Below are 22,930 nucleotides of genomic sequence, written 5' to 3'. Positions count from 1 at the left end.
ACCAAGGTAGTAAATAATTCAAAATATATTCATTTTCATTTATCTGTGTATATAAACTAGCAAAAAGCAGAGCTTTGTAAGGGCTCGCGGAGTTTTTCTACCTAAACGTACCTACTGGACCGCGACTTTGATCCAGTCCGAGGCTTGTTCCATGTTCGATCGAGTGGGTACGTTATAAATCTGTTAAGGACGCAGCAATAAGAGAGAACAAGAAATAAATATACTGACCCCGGCCGCTGTCCGGTACGCCTGTCTGTTACAGTTTTTACTTTGTCCATTAAAACGTGTCCAGACGACTGTTTGACACGACGACAAATTGCCAATATCATCCACACGTTAAGTTATTACATCCTACACGGTCGCCCAGTACTTTTTGTAAGGAAGCCAATATTGGCTTTCCTACATAATGTTGGGTCAGCGAGCCAATGTCCTTGAATTTAGTTTTGCGTCAACACCACACAATTGAGCGAAAAACTATCCTGTCTGGACACCTACTGGTGGTAATCACGCTGCTCCGCACATAAACACACATACAATTTGCTCTCCTAAGTGCTCATCAAGACGAGTGAGATGGCCAATAAAGCGTTTGCCTATGTTGCACCAAACCTGAGTTCCAATAAGTACTGCAGGGTTCAGCATCAGCTCTATCTTGGGTATTGCTCTACCAAGAGATCATCATGACGAGTCGGATGTCTAAAACAGGGTATGTCTATGTTGCACCAAACCTGAGTTCCACTAGGTACTGCCAGTGTTCAGCATCAGCTCTATCTTGGGTATTGCTCTACCAAGAGATCATCATGACGAGTCGGATGTCTAAAACAGGGTATGTCTATGTTGCACCAAACCTGAGTTCCACTAGGTACTGCCAGTGTTCAGCATCAGCTCTATCTTGGGTATTGCTCTACCAAGAGATCATCATGACGAGTCGGATGTCTAAAACAGGGTATGTCTATGTTGCACCAAACCTGAGTTCCACTAGGTACTGCCAGTGTTCAGCATCAGCTCTATCTTGGGTATTGCTCTACCAAGAGATCATCATGACGAGTCGGATGTCTAAAACAGGGTATGTCTATGTTGCACCAAACCTGAGTTCCACTAGGTACTGCCAGTGTTCAGCATCAGCTCTATCTTGGGTATTGCTCTACCAAGAGATCATCATGACGAGTCGGATGTCTAAAACAGGGTATGTCTATGTTGCACCAAACCTGAGTTCCACTAGGTACTGCCAGTGTTCAGCATCAGCTCTATCTTGGGTATTGCTCTACCAAGAGATCATCATGACGAGTCGGATGTCTAAAACAGGGTATGTCTATGTTGCACCAAACCTGAGTTCCACTAGGTACTGCCAGTGTTCAGCATCAGCTCTATCTTGGGTATTGCTCTACCAAGAGATCATCATGACGAGTCGGATGTCTAAAACAGGGTATGTCTATGTTGCACCAAACCTGAGTTCCACTAGGTACTGCCAGTGTTCAGCATCAGCTCTATCTTGGGTATTGCTCTACCAAGAGATCATCATGACGAGTCGGATGTCTAAAACAGGGTATGACTATGTTGCACCAAACCTGAGTTCCACTAGGTACTGCCAGTGTTCAGCATCAGCTCTATCTTGGGTATTGCTCTACCAAGAGATCATCATGACGAGTCGGATGTCTAAAACAGGGTATGTCTATGTTGCACCAAACCTGAGTTCCACTAGGTACTGCCAGTGTTCAGCATCAGCTCTATCGTGGGTACTGCTCTTCCAAGTGTTCATTAAGACGTGTCGGATGACCAAAACAGCGTGTGCTTATGTTGCACCAAACCAGAGCTCCACTAGGTACAGCCAGGGTTCAGCATCAGATCTATCTTGGGTACCTACTACTCTCCTAAGTGCTCATCAAGACGAGTCGGATGACCAAAACATCGTGTGCCTATGTTGTATTAAACCCGAGTTCCACTAGGTACTGCCAAGGCTCTGCATCAGGTATCTTGGGTACTGCTCTACCAAGTGATCATCATGGCGAGTCGGATGTCCAAAACAGCGTATGTCTATGTTGCACCATCGACAATATTGAAATTGAAAACACCACATATGTATCGTTGTCTGAATACCCACAACACAAGCCTTCTTGAGCTTACCGTGGGGCTTAGTCAATTTGTTCAATATTTATTTATTTATTTTTTACTACCAACGCCATCTGTCAGAAAAACAAATAATTATCATTAGCACGAATGTTAATTCATCACTTCTCCAACAGATGGCGTTAGTAGTAATACAAAGTGTTATTCCTTTATTTTATTTTTTTAGGTTTATAAAAGGATATTTTTATGTTTGATAACACATCTAGACATAAATTTAAATTACTATGTTAAATCTCAAACCTAACAGTGCAGTAGTATTTCCGTAAAGTGTACCACAAGAATGCATAGATTGTCGAATAGTGATAGGGCTCGCTTCGCTCGCCCTAATAATAGGTAACTTGGAAATATTGACGAAATTTACAGAATTGAAGCATAGTTAGGTACCCATATGGGAGCAAAAATAAAATAGCGCATTTATATATAATTTTAATTTTAGAATAATAATAACATAATTTAGGTTAAAACTAACAGTGCAAGTGTATGGACCAAGGTCTGAGATTAATGATTATTAGTTTATTTTTTTATAAGCAATCTTCATATTAAAAGCTAGTTTTGTGCATAAATTGTTACAAATTTTTAATGTGCGTTTTATACCTATTATCAGCTATTATGTTCGTGATTTTTATTCTATCGAGAGAAATTCCAAAAATCAGGATTAGAATCAATGAAGTCACTGGAAAAAGACCTCATGATTGCTAATTAAGGTTTTGGCAACCATAGTGTGATTTAAAAAAGCAGTAGGTACGATTACTCAAAAACTCTGTTGTCTGAACCTTCGGCATCTGATATGATTCTATAATATTCATTCACATCACAACACGCTTTCTATACCCAATAAGTAATGTATCATTGGCAACTAATTGAGTTCGTGACCAGTAACTTCAATGTTTTATGGTAAAATCTTAAGGCGCCGTAAGTTCAGTCCTTCTCCGAACGCAGCTCGCTGTGAGCACTGAGCGATCATCCGTGTGCCCGGGATCGCGGATATCATTGCTTTTGATTCTCTTTTTAGTTAGTTTTAACAATAAAAAGTACTTAGTCGATTAGTACTGATTGATTGATTGAGTGCATCATCTTTTTGCATTTGTTCCTAAAGAAACAGAACCAATATAGCACTCTTGAGCGAGGTTTGAACCTTGCTCGTTACGCGTCAATTTAAGGGAGAGAATGAGAATTACTTACATAATTATTACCTATGTATATAGGTTATCCATCGGCGTGACGACTACGGAGCACTGGCCGAGAACTTCAACAGGGACTGGAGCGACTACAAGAACGGGTTCGGCGAGCCGAACAAGGAGTTCTGGCTCGGCAACGAGAACATCTACATGCTCACCAACAACGACGACTACATGCTCCGCGTCGAGCTCGAGGACTTCGATGGAAACAAAAGGTTTGGCTGCCCTATTGAACATTAAACCGCTTGAAACGACGCAAAAATGTTTGTAACTCCTGAATAACTAAATTGCTGATAGCTGTAGGTATACCCTAATCAAGTAATCACCCTAATGCATAGCTTAGGTATACCTATCCATTTAGGAATCAAAGTTTCTAGTATTAAGGTTTTTTTGTAAACGGATGTTTTATGAATAAATAAATAAATAACTATATAAATACCTTAAAACTAGCCTAGTAGCCTACATATTATAAAAATATATTTTAAAACCTATCCAAGATCCAATCTATGATCCAAGATGAATGTTTTTTTTATGATTGCAGATATGCTCAATACTCGCACTTCAAGATATATTCCGAAGCTGAGTACTACAAACTTGAAATCGATGGTTACGAAGGGAATGCCGGAGATTCTCTGAACGACCCTTGGTACGGATCCAACAACAGTCCCTTCTCGACATACAACAGGTGAGAACGCACCGAGTAATAGTTACTGAGTATTTTGACTTAAAGCAAATATTTTTAGTATAGGTAGGTATCTGTGTCGTGGCCAGTATATTTTGATAGTTTCATGAAATTTCAATTTTATGAGTTGATAATTATGGCTAACCAATCATTTCGTGAATAGAAATAATTGCTACATCATGAAATTATCAAATCTGAGATCTGGCCACGACATCAGCATAACATTACATCTCTAACATATTTCTTCTACTTGTGCCTATCTAAAGTTTACATATAAACGCGGAACAGGATAACCGCCCAAACATAGAGGATATCATACACCTCCTATCTATAATGATCGTCAGGTGACAACCAAACCTCACTAATTGCAAAGAAAAGTAATGAAACTAAAATCAACCTTGTTTTATTACTAATACCTATAAGGTTTATTATGGCTCTGAACTCGTGTTTTGGTTGTCACCTAGCTGGCGATATATTATAACAACGTTGTAGGAAAACGACATTTTTTGAGCAAACCTTAATAGGTATGGAGCCGACAAAAAACCTACATCAGTTACATCACACACAAGAATAGACTAACAGATTAACATAAGTATATTAAATATCGTAGTGCACATTATCCATTTGTGTCGCGGTTCGCTTATTGTACAAAGCCTTAAATATGAGAATGTCGTTTTACAGAGACAACGACAGGTCGTCGTTGAACTGCGCGTCGATGCTGAAGGGTGGGTGGTGGTGGAAGTCCTGCGGCCGGGGCCTCAACGGGCTCTACCTGCACGACCCGCAGGACCTCACCGCCCGACAAGGTTTGACGCTGATTAATGCACCTATACCTACTCTATTAACCGCTTCACTGAGATCGTTCTTGAAAAGTTATTATATTAGCGGTATGGCCATTGATTATATGCGACTTATTTCTGCTATTCTCAATAACTCATCATCTTCCTCGCGTTATCCCGGCCTTTGCCACGGCTCATGGGAGCCTGGGGTCCGCTTGGCAACTAATCCCGAGAATCGGCATAGGCACTAGTTTTTACGAAAGCGACTGCCGTCTGACCTTCCAACCCAGAGGGTAAACCAGACATTGGGATTAGTCCGGTTTCCTCACGATGTTTTCCTTCAACGCTGTTTTCAATGTACAATATGTAAATAATTGAATTAGACTCGGTCCTAAACTAAGCTGACTTCGTAGTCATTTACTTAGCTGTGGCAACGATGATATTGATAAGAAATTTCTTTTACCAAACACTAAAGTACCTACTTAGAAGCTGAAATTATTTTATGTTGTCCTTGACTGCCAGCATGAGTTGTAGGTAATAATTTTGGGTTTTAGCATAGCACGATTACAATGTTAGATATAGAAATCAAGTTTAATATCGTTCATTTGGATTTGATTTGTAATGTTTTATAGTCAAGGAGTATTTATTTCACACAAGTAATATAAACAAAAAATTAAGGCCTTACAGGCAAAAATTATAAACTAAAATTGAAAACTACAACTAACTACAACTAAAATTATAAATAAAAAACTGGCTCCAGCTCGGTGCCTTGTGCTAATTAAGGTGCAAAGAACGCTGGCGGCATAGTTGATATAAGTACGTTCCTTAATATAGCAATACGTCCCTGTCCCTGGGCATTAAATTTCTAATACATACTCTTCCGTTTTCCAGGGATCGTGTGGTTCCGCTGGCGAGGCTGGGACTACACGCTGAAGCGCGCGTCCATGATGATCAAGCCGCGGCCGCTGCAGCCCAACACATGAAGCTACTCCACGCCCTTTGTTTAACACTTCCTTTCAATCGCCACCTTTATTCATCGTAACAGTTTCGGCAACTGAAACTGAATCGTAATATTTAGTTGACGATTGAATAAATTCAAACGAGTGTCTTATGTTCGTGTTGCCTATTAATACTAAGATTTAAACGATACTAAAATTGCCAATTTGTTGGTGCTGTAGATATTAAGCTCTTGTACGGGCTTTGAGATGTAATTCGCATTCGATCACTCAATACCGCCTTTGTAAAGCAATCATCAAAATCATTTGGAATTTATCATTCATTGTCAATGGATCAAGTAATGTATCGGTCTGTGATATAAAATAAGAATACATTTTCCAACAATAATAATTTACGGTCTCTTCGTTGTTTGTTCGGTCGGACCCCACCGACCTATATAAATATGTATAGGTTTTAATCAAACGTGCCTACGTTGTCATCGATGGCATAGGACCTAGAGGCAACTCATCGCTCAAAACTATTTTTCCTGATTTTCTGTACATAATTTCTTCTCTCTCAATCATCTATCTATTCATCTCTTCATCGCCATTCAATAATGTATAAGTCATAATTATTACGACGTTGAAAATTTGTATATATACCTAGGTATGTACTTCCAATCCAACGCATTTTTTTAGGTACATTAAATCATCTAAAAATGTGTCGCGATTTGTTTAAAGCGATTCCTGCTATAGTATACTCAACGGTATTAATACGTAGGAAGTAACCCACTGAAACCTGCGGCCACGGAAAGCCGTTTTCATACATCAGAACCTCGTCGCTCATACAGTAGAACCTCGATTATTCGAACTTTATTCTTTTTTTTATACTTTAACGTTAATTTGTACATCAATTTTTATTTATTTATACTATATCTACTGTTTTTATGTAAAAAGGTATTGTTTTTGTTTGATCTCATCCCAAAATGCAGCATTTCGATAATCCTTAATTCCTAAATTTTAATTAAGTACCTATCCGAACTAGTCCCTGTCAAGTTCTGTACCAAATAACTCGGATAATCGAGGTTCTACTGTATTTAAAGAAATGCGCTTTACCGAATTACAACTACCTTCCTGATAATTCCACTACCTATGCCATTCCGAGCTCTTGGTCTTTTGCTAATTCTGTAAGATGTTTCGGCATACAAGCGCTATTTTCCTCGTCGGTTTTGACTGTTTTCCTTGTGTAAATAACATAATATATTCTATCTAACTACTATTGTCAACGTGCCACATTACGCTCTACAATCATTAATTTATTGTTCATTTAATTTGATACATACAATGTTTCCTTGCATACATCATAATTAGATTTTTAATTTAGATATAAGATGAAATTGTAATTAAGATGTAAATAAATATTTTATACAATAATTGAAGCCACATATTCATTCGAGGAACTGTTCTTACTTCCTGTTTGTATGTAAAAGTTGCCGTGTATAAAAATAAAAGGAATTATTTGTAAAATGTATGTTTTATTGAGTATAATACTAAATATAAATATACATAAGACTATCCCGTTCGGTCATTTCCCCCACCTCTCATGCATGATCCAGTTATATTATAACTGGATCAGGCATAAGGGCTGCGGGGAAATGATCGATGTATATAATATCAGATTCATGATATGATAGGGACCGTGCGCGTTGGAAGGACTGCCATCTTGTGGCCTGAATCGGAAACATATGTGCACATGTACATTGAACATTGCCAAAGCAAGTGCTACCATCTACCGTTCTCGTCGGTACGTTTCCTTGTGCATAGCAGGTTCTGCCATCTTGTAAGCTACTTCGGAAGCATAAACGACACATTTAAGCCTAGCGCCAAAACTCTGACGGATCCTATACTGCCCCCTATAGTTCATGCACGGGGCTTACATGGGAGGGTTACCAATCGCGCGTACATTTTTACATTTGCCGCTTTTTTCCACTGACGGAAATGGCTTGACAGACTATATTAGTTTGGCAAGCCATTTCCGGCAGTATAAAAAGGCGGTAAATTTGAAAATGGTAGGGGCGAAGGGTCAGTCTTCTATACAAAATATGATTTTCGCGCCTGTTTCTACTAACAACGTGGGTTTGCCAGCGAGTAAGCTGCGCAACAGTGGCTGTCACATATTTTCGTGAAAATAATCTGTAACAGACGGTGGTACCAGATCGCAACCTTGATCCGATGCCTGTACTTGCCTGTACGATCGTATGGAAAGTGGTCTGCCGCACGTCCGTTAAAGGCCCTATCACACGAGCGCTTTGTCAACGCACGCTAAATTCAATTTAACGACCAAGGCTTAAAGTCGAAAATCCAACAACGCTTGATAAAAAGCGCCACCGCCGTCGTGTGAATAAATACACATGTATCCATTTGTGTCACTCAAACGCTTTTTTAACGCGCGTTGTAAAAGCGCTCGTGCTAATGAGGACGCAACTATAAAGCCCACTCCACACTCTTGCGTGAATAGCGCCGCGAATTCGTCAATCCTCGGTTTTGTAGGAAGTGTCCTTTCTGTACGGTAGTACTATTATTTATTCTGTGCTAGGAGCCCTTTTATCGCTCCAATATTTGGTTGTTTCTAGAGTTTTCCGTTAAAAAGGAGCTTATTAATCTTAATTTCAGACCATTAGCTTGACCTTGAGCCTTGAGCTAGGCAGTATGACGTTTCTTTTGTCTACTGAAAGCTCTGGCTTTGAAAGACGGCAGATTGACTTAAATTGTCTATGGTCTTACATGCCAGCCGTTCCGTTCCGTTGCAATGCACGTCTTGTTTGCGCTCGGCTCGCTGTCACTTATGTGACTGAGGCAAAATATAGGTAATCAGCGAAGAGTTATAACAATCGTACGATGTGTAATTTTATCTTTGTGACTAAATTCACTCTACCCGGATACTTTATTTGAATCCCTGTGAAGTTAGCCATACTTTCTTGAATAATTTATGGACGTACGGACGTGATAGTGGCATAGGTAAATAGTGTAGGTAAAGATTATTCGATTTCGAGTTTGCTGCAGTCTTCAGTGAGGTGCGCTTTGGTATGTTTTTAGCACGTTAATAATGAAAATGCGGCTCAATTTATTATATAGTAAGCTTTTAAAAAAAAAAATTAAAACTACGTCGAAAATAAGGCACAAAAGTATAAATTGTGTTAAGTGAAAGTTAAAAAACTAAATGCTGTATTATTTTGCTCAGCCTGTTATTAGGTCACTGTTAATAACTAGGTGCCATGAATTTGCTAATCATTTCCTAATAATGACATTTGCACCATTATTATTTTATTTATTTTGTATCTTTGAGTATTTTTAATATATATTCGTCAAATCCATTTTTTTTGTTAGCAGTGTACCTATTGTGTCACCAAGATTCACAATAATCTTTATCCTCTTTAACCATTATTTTGTACCTGCACATTAAAATTCTGAAAGAAATAAACAAATATTTGATTCCTCACCTATCTAGACATATCCAAACCAGGATCCTAGGACCCAATGTGACAAGTTTATTCAATTGTTTTCTAAATTCAGTGACTGATAGTGTGAAGTCAAGTGAACTTTCAGCTTGCGCAAAACACTTTTAGTGGCTGGCTTTTCTCCTCTACGAGACGCATTTCTTAACCGCATCTCATAAAATTTTGTGGGTAGGTTCTATAATGACATGGGTTATTTTTGTTGAATAAGGTTTAGGATTTTTATCAAAGTGGAGGTTCCATACATTCAGTTTTAAGCTATGCAAAGACAGACTTGTTAGGTCTATAGGTTTAAGTTGTAGTTTAAGTTAGACCTTGATATGTAGACTAACATTTGTACATTATTATTACTAATCAGGGACTGATGTAGATGTAGTGCAGGGACGCCCGGCCAGAAGCATTGTCGCGTTCATTCAGCCCGGTAACTGGGACTGATAGTGGTATAACTAAAATCTCTAAACTAAACATTGGTAATATTTCTCTGATATCTAAAATTGTGTATAGACAAGGGCAGTGTAGAAAATATATTTGTAAAACCACCCAACTATCATAATAAATGAATAAATATCATAAAAGTATTTAGACCAATCTTCTTTTGGGTGTTGCCTGGATTTTTCGTTTTCTTGTGAAAATGTATTTTCTGTTGAAGTGCAACATTCAACAATTTTCACAATTGACACAAAGATATACAAACTAGTTCTCGACCATTTATTTGGGAGCTTATGGATGGATTTTGTTATATTCTTGATTATACATAAACAACTAGATACTGAAATAAAATACTTGCCACTCAACTTATGTTTGAACCATAACTTGAACAGCAAATTACTCATGTTTTAATAAATGACAGAAAATAGTAAAAAACGAAATCTGTACAAAAAAATGTTTAGAATGTATATGAAGAAAAATTATATCTATATATGTATTTTAAACGCATCTATAGGCTTATGTTTTGAAGCGGCCATCTTAATAAGATTTCCATACAAACGATTATTTTGTAGGCGGTGACCGCTCACAACAGAATACATAGATTTATTGTCTTAGAACTGAAATGTTAGCTTCGAAGAAGAGTTACAGTTTTAGTAAAAATTACTACTAAGCATGTAAAGTGCGTCAGGATTTAATTATTTCGATTTTAAAGGCAACAATTCATCTGAGGGTTGGTCATCTTTTGGTGCCACTACCCTATATCACTTCATTTTTAACAGTTATGAATATTATGTAACATATGTTCAAGAATTAATTAAGTAAGTAACATAAATTTCTATTATCAATTTCACATTCTTGTCTCTTCTTCTATTCTAAAGCGCGTATGGTTTACAGTTACTATATATTTATTTATTTCTTGCTTTTCAGACAATGTGGGGCCTATTCTTCTCTCTTCTGAGCTGGGTGGGGCTCAGCCCTGTCCCATTTGTTGCTGACTTGATTGGAACATCAGAAGCGGCTCTCAAATTGCTTCTATCGATCTTTATGGTCTATCCTCTGGCAACAGTATACCATCAATATATCAAACAACATAAAAAGTTACGGAATATCTACTTCATTGTGACAGGCTTTGACATAGCTCTATACAATTTTGGGATATCAATGTACCATAACCTTATCCCCACGCTTGTTATATATTTAACCACAATGATTTTTGGACCTGGAAAGATAAATGTTATTATAACATTTGTGTTCAACGTAACTTATCTTATGGCTGGATATATTTTGACTGAATCTGAAGATTATGACATTACATGGACAATGCCTCACTGTGTGTTAACTCTGAAGCTTATAGCTTTGTCATTTGACATGTGGGACTATCAAAGGATGAAAGCAGGAGAGGAACTGTCTGCTACAAATCAAAAGACAGCAATTGAGAATCCACCCACATTAGTAGAGCTGCTTGGATTTGTGTACTTTCCCTCCTGTTTCCTAGTGGGCCCTCAGTTTTCATTCCGACGCTACATTGACTTTGTTTATGATAAGTTCCCATTGGAGCAGCATGCTGGCCTATATGAAAAGGAATCACTCAAGAGACTTCTGCAAGGCATACTTTACTTGGTAGCATTCCAACTAGGAGGTAAGCACTTTCTAGGCATTTATTATATAAATAGGTATACAACAACATTTGTCCCAAATTAATTATAGTATTTATACAGAGAGATTTTATTACGTCTGACCATTCTCTGAGGGGTGGATATGTAGGTCATTCAGAACAACTTTTACTGTGGGGCCAACCTCAAAATCGCGAAATAAATCTGCTGTTCCTTAAAAAATGTGATTCATTGAAATGTATGAGACAGCTGGGTTTTTTTCGCGATTTTGTGGATGAACCCATAGTAGAAGTTGTTAAGTATGACCCACATACTCACAGTAGGTACTTATGGTCAGACAAAACAAAATCACCTGTATGACTAATAATATTAATTTGACCGGGTTTAATAAAATTACATATTAATTCTATTAAGTACAGATTAATTAATAAACCTCCAATTATTATATTTTCTAAATGGTAATGCAATGTAGACTGAAATAACTCAAATAACACTGTAGGCTACAATAATTATGTAGGTACACCGCCAACCTCCAAAACATTCAGAAATGTTGTTCACCAAATTAGTAGTGTAGAAATTTTCTTCAGTGCATCTATGGTTGAAATAAAACCGTTGAAAAATGACGTTGAACGTTGATTAGATACCTCAGCCCCATGCCTCAGCCATGAAATTGAGTTTTCTGTTTCTTCCTTTAGGTATTTCAAATAGGTATACGCTCCTTAGATGTTAGATGCGTTCGTATTAGCAATTATGAAAAAAAAAACCTAATGGATTTTTTGTTATATTTCAGTGAGTGTATTTAGTATGAAGTACATGCAATCGGACGAGTTTTGGGAGCGGTCTATCTTCTACCGCCACCTGTACTGCGGGCTGTGGGCGCACTTTGCCCTCTACAAGTACATATCCTGCTGGCTGCTCACTGAAGGTAACATACATACTGTTAATATGGACTAACCAGCTCGTATAATATATGTGTCATTTTCAAGCAAAAGGTACCACTTTGTCGCTTGCCATAAGGACGCTTTGACAAGTTATTCGTAGAGATACAAGCTAATTTCGTCCTTATGGTAAGCGACAAAGTGCTTTTGTTTGAAAACGACACATATATCTTCCTTCTTCTTCCTCGCGTGTCCCGGCATTTTGCCACGGCTCATGAGAGCCTGGGGTCCGCTTGACAACTAATCCCATGATTTGACGTAGGCACTAGTTTTTACGGAATCGACTGCCATCTGACCTTCCAACCCAGAGGGGAAACTAGGCCTTATTGGGATTAGTCCGGTTTCCTCACGATGTTTTCCTTCACCGAAAAGCGACTGGCAAATATCAAATAATATTTCGTACATAAGTTCCGAAAAACTCATTGGTACGAGCCGGGGTTTGAACCCGCGACCTCTGGATTGAAAGTCGCACGCTCTTACCGCTAGGCCACCAGCGCTCCCATATATGTGTGTGAAAAGGACACATATATGGGTACATAATAATTCCACATTGATAAGTTACAAGGATAACACATGTTTAACACAAAAAAAATGTTATTCATTGTGTCAATACGTATAACTTGCCTAGGTACTCATGTATTTGTATTACTTGATAATGAATAAATTAGGAGTTAGTGTCAAAGGTCATGTTCATAGTGATATTCTTGTTTAGCATAATAATATTTCTTTGTTTCTAAAGTATTTGTACTTCCGTCGATTATAACAATTACCTACTTACCTAAGGTTCAAGATCAAACTCATTATCATTACTAATGTCTTAACAATAGGTACTTTGGTTGCCTATCTACTCTTGCATACAAATTAATTGTAGTACCTAATAGATGATTTGTTAGTTATATTCTTGTTTGAACAATGACAGGTGTTTGGAATTTGTAACACTACATGCTAATTCAGGGTTTATGTGTTGCAATGTGCAATGCACATTGTGCATGTGTCTGGTGTCTGAGAGTATTGTTAGGTACGATTCCTACCGACCGGCAAAGTTATGTTGTTTTTCCCTTTACTTATAAATCAACACATGCATATATAAATTTCGTTTGCCCCTCGCGCCATCTTTTGGCCGCTAGTAGGAACACTTCATAGGTACAGTCAGCAGCAGAAGTTGCTAAGCGGGCCAGGTGTTCAAAATGATCTTGACGCGACTTTATTGTCATGAGAATAAGAGCGTGTCAAGGTAATTTTGAACACCTTGCCTGCTTAACAACTTCTGCTGCTGACTGTACATGACTCTTGAAACAGTTTTACCGGTCCTTAAGTAAGTATATAATAGAATTGATGTGTGTTGTGCAGCGTCATGCATCCGGTTCGGGTTGTCGTACAACGGGTCGGCGCCGTCGCCGGGCGGCGCGCCGGCGCCGCGCTGGGACGGCTGCAGCAACATCAAGCTGCTGCGGTTCGAGTTCGCCACCAAGTTCCAGCACTACATCGACAGCTTCAACTGCAACACCAACCACTTCGCCTCCGAGTACATCTACAAGCGGCTCAAATTTCTCGGCAACAGAAACGCTAGCCAATTTTTCACATTACTTTTCTTAGCGCTCTGGCACGGAACCGGGTCCGGCTATTATATGACTTTCTTCAACGAATTCATTATTATATTCATGGAGAAAGGTTTAGAATCTATTTTGAGCAAACACGAGTTTTATCATACCATGTGGTCCAACAATATCGTGCAGTACATTTTGTACGCCGTGCTGAAGCTCTACACCATAGTGTTCATGGGTTGGAGTTTGGTTCCTTTTGATCTCAAATCATTCTCCAAGTGGTGGAACATCTACTCGAGTCTGTATTTTTCAGGATTTTTCCTGTTCATACCGTGGGCATTCGTTTATAAGCCACTCATTGTTGCTGGAATCAAGCACTTCAAGTTAAAAGTGAAGTCTCAATGAAATAAGGGTAGGTAGGTCTAATAAGTGATTCAAAATAAGATTGAAACTACAAGTGACAACTATAAATGCTGGTTGCTATGAGTAGATCCAATAGTGAGCGAGTGTTTTCGTAGACTCCTAACATGTATAATTCAGACATTAATCTTGTAAGTAGATGATGCGTTGACAAATCTGTTCTAACTTTTCTAACCTGTCTGTATCAAGTGTTTAAAATAATATAACAAACAAAACACGAGGTTCCGTCATTCGGTCAATGAAATAATATCATAATATACAAAACACACCTGTATATTATATTCTATGGTATATATATTATTGGCATAATGATTAATAAATAAAAAATATAATAAATCAACCAAATTACGTCATTAAAATGCCTAAAAGAACAAACTATAGGAAACAAGATTACTTCAACAATGTTAATTCAATCAACTTAGTATCTAGTTATAGAAATGTGATAAAAAAGGTCTTGTGCTTATGCGAGTTTCCGAAGTAGATAGGTAGATACGTAGTTAAATTTTATTATTAAATACTTATACAAGTGTAACTCTTAGTTTAATCTAGTTCCCTTTCTTTACTGTCTATAATGGCTACCACGTACCTGCCCTGTTTCTATCACCTCTAACTCATTCTTAGTTTCCGAATAAACCGGTTTTCATAGTTATTATAAATAAACAAAGTAGTATCTGTAAATGAAAATGAAAATCAATCGATACTTTTGATTTTAAAATAAATAATGATCTAAACTACTAGCTTAATACCTATGTATGGCTGTGATGTAAAGCATAAAGCACAAGGTTGAAAATATCCACTGTTTCATATTTATAATAGGTACCTAATTGGTACGATAGAGATGTCACAAACTCTAACATTCTGTACAACAACCGGCATAAAAATGTACTTGTTGGCTTTCCATTAACTTTCGCCTTCACTACATATTTCAATCATTAATTAATACCAACTTACAGATAACAGTAGAGGTGTAGATTATTGACGTCCTGTAATTTGTAGTAGACCCGTTAAATTGCCGATAGATAACATACTTATAATTACAGCTTATATCGATTTCATATGGCAGGCCATATTTGATCTGCCATATGCCCCGTGCATGAACTATAGGGGGCAGCATAGGAGCCGTCCGATTTTTGGCGCGAGGCGTAAATATGTCGTTTATGCTTCCGATGTAGCCCACAAGACGGCAGAGGTCCTAAACAGAAACGCAATAAGGGATCATGGTAAGGCCCCTGATCGATGCTGGTTCATCAAGTAGTTGCGCGGCAATAGGTAATATACCATAATAAACTACTTGTTACTAGGTCTAGTTTAAGGTCAAACGGGGTGAATAGGGATAAAAACAGGGATTGAAACTTACCTGCTAAATTGATAATTGATTATAAACTCCCCCATAAATGCATGCAAAATCGATTATTTTCCAACGCATGATACAGTTACCTACTGTAGGAATTATCAGGTAAATCTCATTTCCAGTTTTTACCCCTATTCACCGCGGTCGACGGTATTTAATAATTTTAACTTACTGAACATAATAATACAAGTTGAGCTTCAACCACGACATAGTCAACTCCTATTTATTTAATCATTTATCATTTAATCACTGCAATCATGTACCTACATTTCTCACGAGCCGACTCAGTAGTTAATGCTTTAAGTATGTATGTTCTAGTAAATTCTTAAAGCTTAAGCCTGAGAAATTAATCTATAAAACAATGTTTAAATAAATACACAATTATTTAATTCTACAATCATACTGAAAAGTGATCTAGAATGTAGCTAGCGCTGCCTAATGCCTGTTACCTACGATATCAGATCTTTTTACTACCTAATACTGTCTATCAATCTTTGCATCGAACGATAACACTCTATTTTAAATAGATGTAATTAAATACATTGTACACATAAGTAATACACCCATTCATTGTTACTATTTAATAGTCAATTAATGATACATATATTATAGAGCCAATCTTAGGTACTTTGTGAGTTGTGCTAATATTGCGTTAATAGTGGTGGGTCTGAGGCTCTTGGGTACGGATTACATACAACTACAGCAGATTCTCCACCCATGAAAACATCTGTCCGTATGTAAAGTAAGTAAGTAATCATTTATTGTCAAAGGTAAAGGCGAGCCGTATGCCTGGTCTGACTTTTAACCATGTTAAATAGTATTGTCAAGTTAATTAGACGATTATTTGAATTGTATCTTTGAAAATACGAATAAATACGTTTACTTAATATGGCATTCTTTTCTGAAAATCAATTGTGGTACTTTAATAAGAGAAATAAATATGTGACCATGTATACATACAGTCAGTCCATGAAAAGTCTGCAGCGGATTTGATAGCCCACGCAGTGCGCGTGTTATTTTAAACGTCAAACTTCTATGAAATTATGACGTATAAATGACACTTGCACTGCGTGGGCTATCAAATCCGCTGCAGACTTTTCTTGGTCCGACTCTACCGAGATAACGAATGGATTTTCATCGTTTCGGTACCAGACTTTTTAAATATAATTATGAAGGCAACACAACACAGTAGGGACTTGACACACTGCGTCCGATAGTTGTTTGGCCGGATACTTACGGGATATTCGGCCTGACCATCGGCAGAATATTCGGTATCCGGCCGGCGGAACTATACCGTCATTTCGGTTTTTCAGGTGCACATTGTGCAGGTTTGACCTGTTTCCTAGTTAACGTTCGCGCGGACTCATTTCTAGGTTCGAAATGAGTGCGTGTGCAAGCAGTGGAATGTTTAAATTGTTTAAAAATAATAAACGAGTACGATTATGACCGTGACTGTTTCTTAAATCCAAATTGTTTACTCCGAAATCAAGCAATGTTACTATCCGGTATCCGGCCGGATAATAGGTCACCGTCCGGTATCCGGCCGGATATTAAAATAGTGGCCGGATACCGGATAGTAACCGAATAACCGGTGCATCTCTAGTCGCTATAATACGCGCATAGGGTTGTCTCACTCAAACTTCGGAGCGACGTGCGAATCGGACGTAGGGTGCCATGCCCCGTAGACTGTGTTTTGCAATGGACTATAGGCTTGTGTCGGTCAAGAACGAAGAACTCTTAAGAATGAAATCCGAAAGGAACTTAAATCTTTTTGCACGCTCTTAATCGGTCTTTAATAGGTCCTTTAGTTCAGTGGGATTGGTGAGCGCTTGACACGAGTGAAACAGAAAATAGACTGAACGAAATGGTTCACAATAACGCTGGCATGAGTGCGAACGAGATAAAAGAGTGACAGACAGTGCTAAACCTGAAAAGTATGAATGAAAATCAAATATATTTATTTACTGTGTGAAGCTTTTTAATGTTTAATCGTCATATAGTATTGTACAACTTGAATCGTAATTCAGTTGCTAAAGATATATGTAATGAGAAATAAACTACTGTAAAATCGATTTATATTTCATACTTATTCCAGCTCTCATGACCGAACTGAACTAAAGGAACTATAAGACCGAACTAGTTCGTTTGACCGAGAGCGGAGCGCTCCTGTAGTGACCGAGCAGGCACAAGCCTAATGGACTACGATTAGTTTTGGCTGGGTAGTCCACTCCCATAGGTAACTGTAACTTTATTTCAACATAGTATAATAGTCATTATTAATAATTATTATTGTTTTTATTTCACTAGCTAGTTACGTGGTGGGATGGGTATTTTTTATAGTATTGTACGGTCGTATGTTACATGGCTCAAACTATTTGTATTTTATTGTTTATTATCTGGTTGTACGATCAATGAATTATATGTACCTATAGACATATCTGTTTAAATTGTGATTTTTAAACATAGCTAACCCAATATTTAATCGAATCTTTGAAGATGTCTAGGTCAAATCAAACAAGTTATTATGACAAAAAACAGTAGAAATTAAAAAAGTTGCAATACTCAAGTGTCGTCCCTTTCAAATCAATCTAAGAAAACGGGACGACACTACAGTATTGCTACTTTTTCATTTCTACTCTATTTTGTCAGACTTATATTCACAATTCGCGCGATCTCCTTTTATATCATTGAACTCTGTCAGAACATCATCATCATAATCATAAATTAATAGTGTAGACTGCAGTTTTAGCACTCCTCCAACTAGTTCTTTTTCATCACACTCGCTCAGTAAATGTGGAATTGCACGCAGGTTTAGCGGGAGTTATAGAAAAAGCGTTTTCCCTAGGGAGTTTGCCATAATTAACAGTTTTTGTCTTTATACTTAATTTTTGTATCACAAGTGTGATGAAAAACATTGTGTGTAACTCGGGGCGTAATAATATTGCAAACTCGAGTCTATAAATCGCTCCGGCAAGCCGTCGCGATTTAACTTACTCTCGTTTGCAATATTTAACTTACGCCCCATGTTGCACAATGTACTATTGTTCCCTGTCACACCCAACATTGAGTCGCGAGCTCCATTCGCCCGCAATGAGAACACGGGCAGAGCTCGGCGTTCACTTATATAATGTGTTGGGCTGTGTGCGAGCACAGAGGGCCCCTACCGCGAACCACATTCGACGTGTTGCCTCCCTGTCACACTTACGTACGAATTTACAAGTGCGACAGAGAGGCAACACGTCGAACGTGGTTCGCGGTAGGCCCTCAGAGCTCAAGGCGTGGGAGCGGACACCTGCAGACTTCCCTCTGCGACGTTTATTGATCGAAAGGCTCACGAATTTTCACGACGTGAGATATCAATATTACTAGTCAAATCTGAAGCACTACCACCAGTTTTAACATTGACATATTCACTCACGTTTAAGTAACTTACTTTCTATGCATCTCGCTCGTACTCGCATATTAGTGCAAGCGAGATGTATAGAAAGTAATTTACGTAGACGCGAGTTAATCTGTCAATGTCAAAACTGGTGGTAGCCGTACTGATTCAATGGGATTTGAATACCTAAGTAGGAACATACCTAGGGGGAAGCGGGGCAGATAGGCACAATGGGCAGTTTTGAACACCCACACTAATTCCTTAACTAAAAACTTATGTTCACCTTCTGCAACACTAAAACGTAGCTTTGTATGTGTGATTGAGGTACCAGCTTCGGCACATCTCTCCTGCCAGCCGTTGCCGCTTAGTGCGTGAAAACGTGTTTCCGCGGTCGCATAGTAAATAAATTATGATTTTTTTATCGAGTTGTGGTGCGAAATTTTAGACTGTACCGGATGAACATCATAATGAGCGCTTAGTGCGTTTATTCAGTAATAGAGTAAGCTTATTATTTTCAAGTAATACTTAATAGTATATTTTTAATAAATTATTTTTCATTTATTTGACCATTGGGGTACTTTGGTACAATAAAGATTGGGGCAGTTTTGAACATGTCAAAGTGCCCCTCTCGTGTATCTAAGTGCCCCTGCCAGTTTTTTTGTTGTGAAATTTTTTTTACTGAATAGTGCGAACGTACAAAGAGAAAAAAAATTGACAAAGAAAAGTTAAAACAACCAAAGTAGCTTTTTGTGAAAAACTGACACTGATTTCATTAAAAGTTTTTTTTTTGTAGTTTTAGTGCACCTGCTTAATAACTGTAGTATGTTCTAATAGCACCGCACTTAATAGACGTTTTGTAATGTTTAAAAAGTTTACTACTGGTCAGCTAACTGAGTTGATCTGTAAAGTGTGCTCTGCGGGGCAGTTTGAAACACTTACGGGGCACTTTGATTCACGTGCAAAAGTACCCCAAAATGATGTATCAAAGTGTCCCATGTAATGTATCAAAGTGCCCTGCAGGTGGGGCACAATTGAACAAATCCCATTTTTTGTTAAAATCCATATATCTCTTTTACTGGCCATAAATTTAACAAAAAAAGATATACTTAGTATACCTTAGTAAATTTGTTATCTACTAAGTACAAAAAATATATATTTAGTGTTCATTTTGAGGCCTAAAATCGATTTCAAAAAAAGGTGTACCAAGCTGCCCCGCTTCCCCCTATCTACCTAAATCGAAAGCAGCGTTTTCGCTGAAGTCCCTAGAAAAAATCCCAAGATTATTAATTCACTTTTTGGTGACCGTATTGTTATTTAAAAAAGCGGTACGATTTTTCATAAACTCCGCTCTCTGAAACTACGGCACCTTAATTTATCTAGTGAATAGTACGTTACCACTGTTATGGCTCCTCTACACGATGCGCCAACGTCGGCCAATCCAAGGGACGCAGCTATGCGGTAGAATGAGATAGCAATATCACTTGCTCCCTCTAACGCATAAATGCGTCCCTTGGATTGGCCGACGTTGGCCCATCGTGTAGAGGAGCCATTACCAGTACATTTTATCGAACGAGCGAGCGAAGCGAAGCGAAGTTCTTACATTCGACTTGGATCACGCGGCTGGCTAGCGGCACGTCCCGGCATTTCGATGTTTTTAAGCTGAACTGTCAGAAGATAATTTGATACTCAAGAACTTGATTAAATTTGTTCTAATTTAAATGAAATTGGGTAAACGTGTAGTTGAGGGCATTATATTTTAGTGATTAAATTATGAGCAGGTTCGATCAAGGGATTATTGAGGTAGAAGAGCTTAGAAGGCCAAAAAGCTGTTTGTGAGAGGCTAGCTATTCTGGTCATTTTATTTGCAAAAAACATGGTCGAATTTAGTATCAAATGAAAGTGCTCGGTTTGCACTTTTATACAATACAATACTCTTTATTGCACACCTCACATACACGTAGTTTACAATAAATGAACAATAACATAAACAAAGACAATAGAGGTAACAACAGGCGGTCTTATCGCTTAAGAGCGATCTCTTCCAGACAACCTTTGGGTATCGATATATATAATATATTTATAATATCGTTTTTAAATTTATCTTTTTGAAATAATTAGCAAGATAAAAATAAAATAATATAAACGTAATATAGGTATTTGACATTTGACAGGAAATATGTCGGCTTAGCACAGATACAGTTTATTTTAATCTCTATGATTTCTATGATGACTTAAATCCAGGGGAGGGACAGTCGTATATAAAGCACTTTATTCGAAAAAATAGCGACATCTATATTACTTAACGCTAAACTTTTTTTTAATATGGCTTCACTTAATTCGTCAGAACGTCTTAAAAGTCATGGATCAAACAAAAAAACATCTGTTAGAACAGATTATTTATGGACATCGTTGCCATGGAGGCGATTGTCACAAAAAACAACTTTGTCAAATAAAACTCAAAATATTATAACACCCCATTTATTAAATATATTAATACGGGTCACTCACGGAAGTTTTGTTATTAAAACACCCCATTTATTGTCTGTACTACGACATAATTCAGATAAATAAAAATACTTTCAGTTTTACAATGTTAAAAGAAACAAAGTTTTCATACGCCATCACAGTTGCTGAGAACTTTATTACCAAAAATATTAGAAAAATTATGGCGGGTAGATTGACAACCTGCTGCGTGTAATTGTGTTTCGTGGTCAATTGTGTGTTATTCCAGCCGTGTATGATATATTTATTTACATCAACAGTCAAGTTAAAGGTATCTAATCTGTTTTCGTGTATTAACACTTTCGCAACCGGGCAAAAAACGGCGCACTACCCCAGAAACCGGTCGTCTATATCTGCGTACAAAACAACCCGCTGGGCGGGTTGTCCGGCATCTGAGTAAAGTTTACGAGTGCCCGAGAGTCGGGTACGCGGTGTCGAATGTGTTAATAAATATCCTGAAGCCTTTCTTCAAAGTCAAAGTTTTTTACGTTCGCAACATACTTAGACGCTATTTATGCCTCTCCCCCCCTGATGTTGACGTTGATATTTCTGGTGGATGCAAAGTTCCACGAGAGGGCTCTCTTTGTCCTATACAGGGTGATTCATGAGACGAGAGCAGGACTAATCCTGCACACTCAGTAACTGATTATTGATCGATCACCGTCGTATTTAGGTGAAACAGCCAGTTTTTTTCCTATTTTTTAACTTTTTGGTGAGGGCAAATTTAATCCTATACAATCATGGTCAACCTACAAGACCTAATTAATCAGCATAAAACCTCTTTAATTTTTGATTACGAAGAAAATAAACTGTCAAACTTGAGTGAGATACGAGTTTTCAAAAGTAACCAGACCGCGATGACAGTGGTGACATTCAATTTGACACAGAATATCGGTAGTTTAGTATTCTAATTTTAGGGTGACCACGCATGTCGTAAATAAATTAATAACTTTTTTTTTCAACACGACTAGAAAATTAACGTTAACCTCACTAATACTGATACGAAAGTGTTGCTTATAATCTACGAAATGCGCAGTATTAGTCCTGCTGACGTCTCCTGAATCACCCTGTATATTATACATACTACTCTTTGCTTAAATCTATCAGTCAAGGGCTCCACAGACCTTGCAATAAATCCAGGCGATTTTTGATCCATTGCAGCATTATATTCTTTGCATTGCAGCCTATAGTCATAAGAAGTCTAGAAGTCAAAAATGTGACGGTTACGTAGAAAGTGGTGCTCTCATTTATTTTCTACTATTTTATGACGCACTATACGATACCTAAGGAGGTGCAACAAAGTCAATCGCTCTATAATAATTTTTGGTTAACTGCGAGTTCTCAGTTCGGGGCGAACTACTAGTTTATTAGTCGTAATACTCGTAATCCATATGGGATGCCCTTCGGCATGCGAGTAAATAGGTGCTGGCAAACTCCTGCCTACTGAACTTAGCCCTCTGAGAATCATAACACCTGGTTGATGATAGGGAGGTTTACGAAGCCTTGATTGCCTATATATATTTAGTAACCAGTAGTGCTTT

The 22,930-nt window shown here is 37.9% G+C and overlaps 2 protein-coding genes across 3 annotated transcripts in view; both read left to right on the top strand.

Annotated features, from left to right (window-relative positions):
• LOC134804764 (angiopoietin-related protein 2) overlaps positions 1 to 6,338 on the top strand; it is a 139,641-nt gene extending 133,303 nt beyond the window's left edge. Inside the window, exons 5-8 of the mRNA XM_063777982.1 lie at positions 3,330 to 3,517; positions 3,844 to 3,987; positions 4,666 to 4,790; positions 5,655 to 6,338. Of these exons, the coding sequence (XP_063634052.1) occupies positions 3,330 to 3,517; positions 3,844 to 3,987; positions 4,666 to 4,790; positions 5,655 to 5,746 (549 nt within the window). The 3' untranslated portion in view covers positions 5,747 to 6,338. The remainder of the gene's footprint in view (positions 1 to 3,329; positions 3,518 to 3,843; positions 3,988 to 4,665; positions 4,791 to 5,654) is intronic.
• A 2,208-nt stretch (positions 6,339 to 8,546) lies between these two features.
• LOC134804807 (lysophospholipid acyltransferase 5) lies at positions 8,547 to 17,941 on the top strand. 2 transcript variants are annotated; one of them, XM_063778059.1, is made up of 5 exons: positions 8,547 to 8,565; positions 10,570 to 11,281; positions 12,046 to 12,180; positions 13,544 to 16,245; positions 16,279 to 17,941. In XM_063778059.1, the coding sequence occupies exons 2-4, from the start codon at positions 10,573 to 10,575 to the stop codon at positions 14,140 to 14,142; spliced, it is 1,443 nt and encodes a 480-aa protein (XP_063634129.1). In that variant the 5' UTR covers positions 8,547 to 8,565; positions 10,570 to 10,572; the 3' UTR covers positions 14,143 to 16,245; positions 16,279 to 17,941. The 2 variants fall into 2 exon arrangements, with proteins under 2 accessions (XP_063634129.1, XP_063634128.1); XM_063778058.1 differs by lacking the exon at positions 8,547 to 8,565 and adding an exon at positions 8,573 to 8,782.
• Positions 17,942 to 22,930: the final 4,989 nt, after the last annotated feature.

Source organism: Cydia splendana, chromosome Z, assembly GCF_910591565.1.
Source record: "Cydia splendana chromosome Z, ilCydSple1.2, whole genome shotgun sequence".
Taxonomy (NCBI): domain Eukaryota; kingdom Metazoa; phylum Arthropoda; class Insecta; order Lepidoptera; family Tortricidae; genus Cydia; species Cydia splendana.
This window is presented reverse-complemented; position numbering and strand designations above follow the sequence as displayed.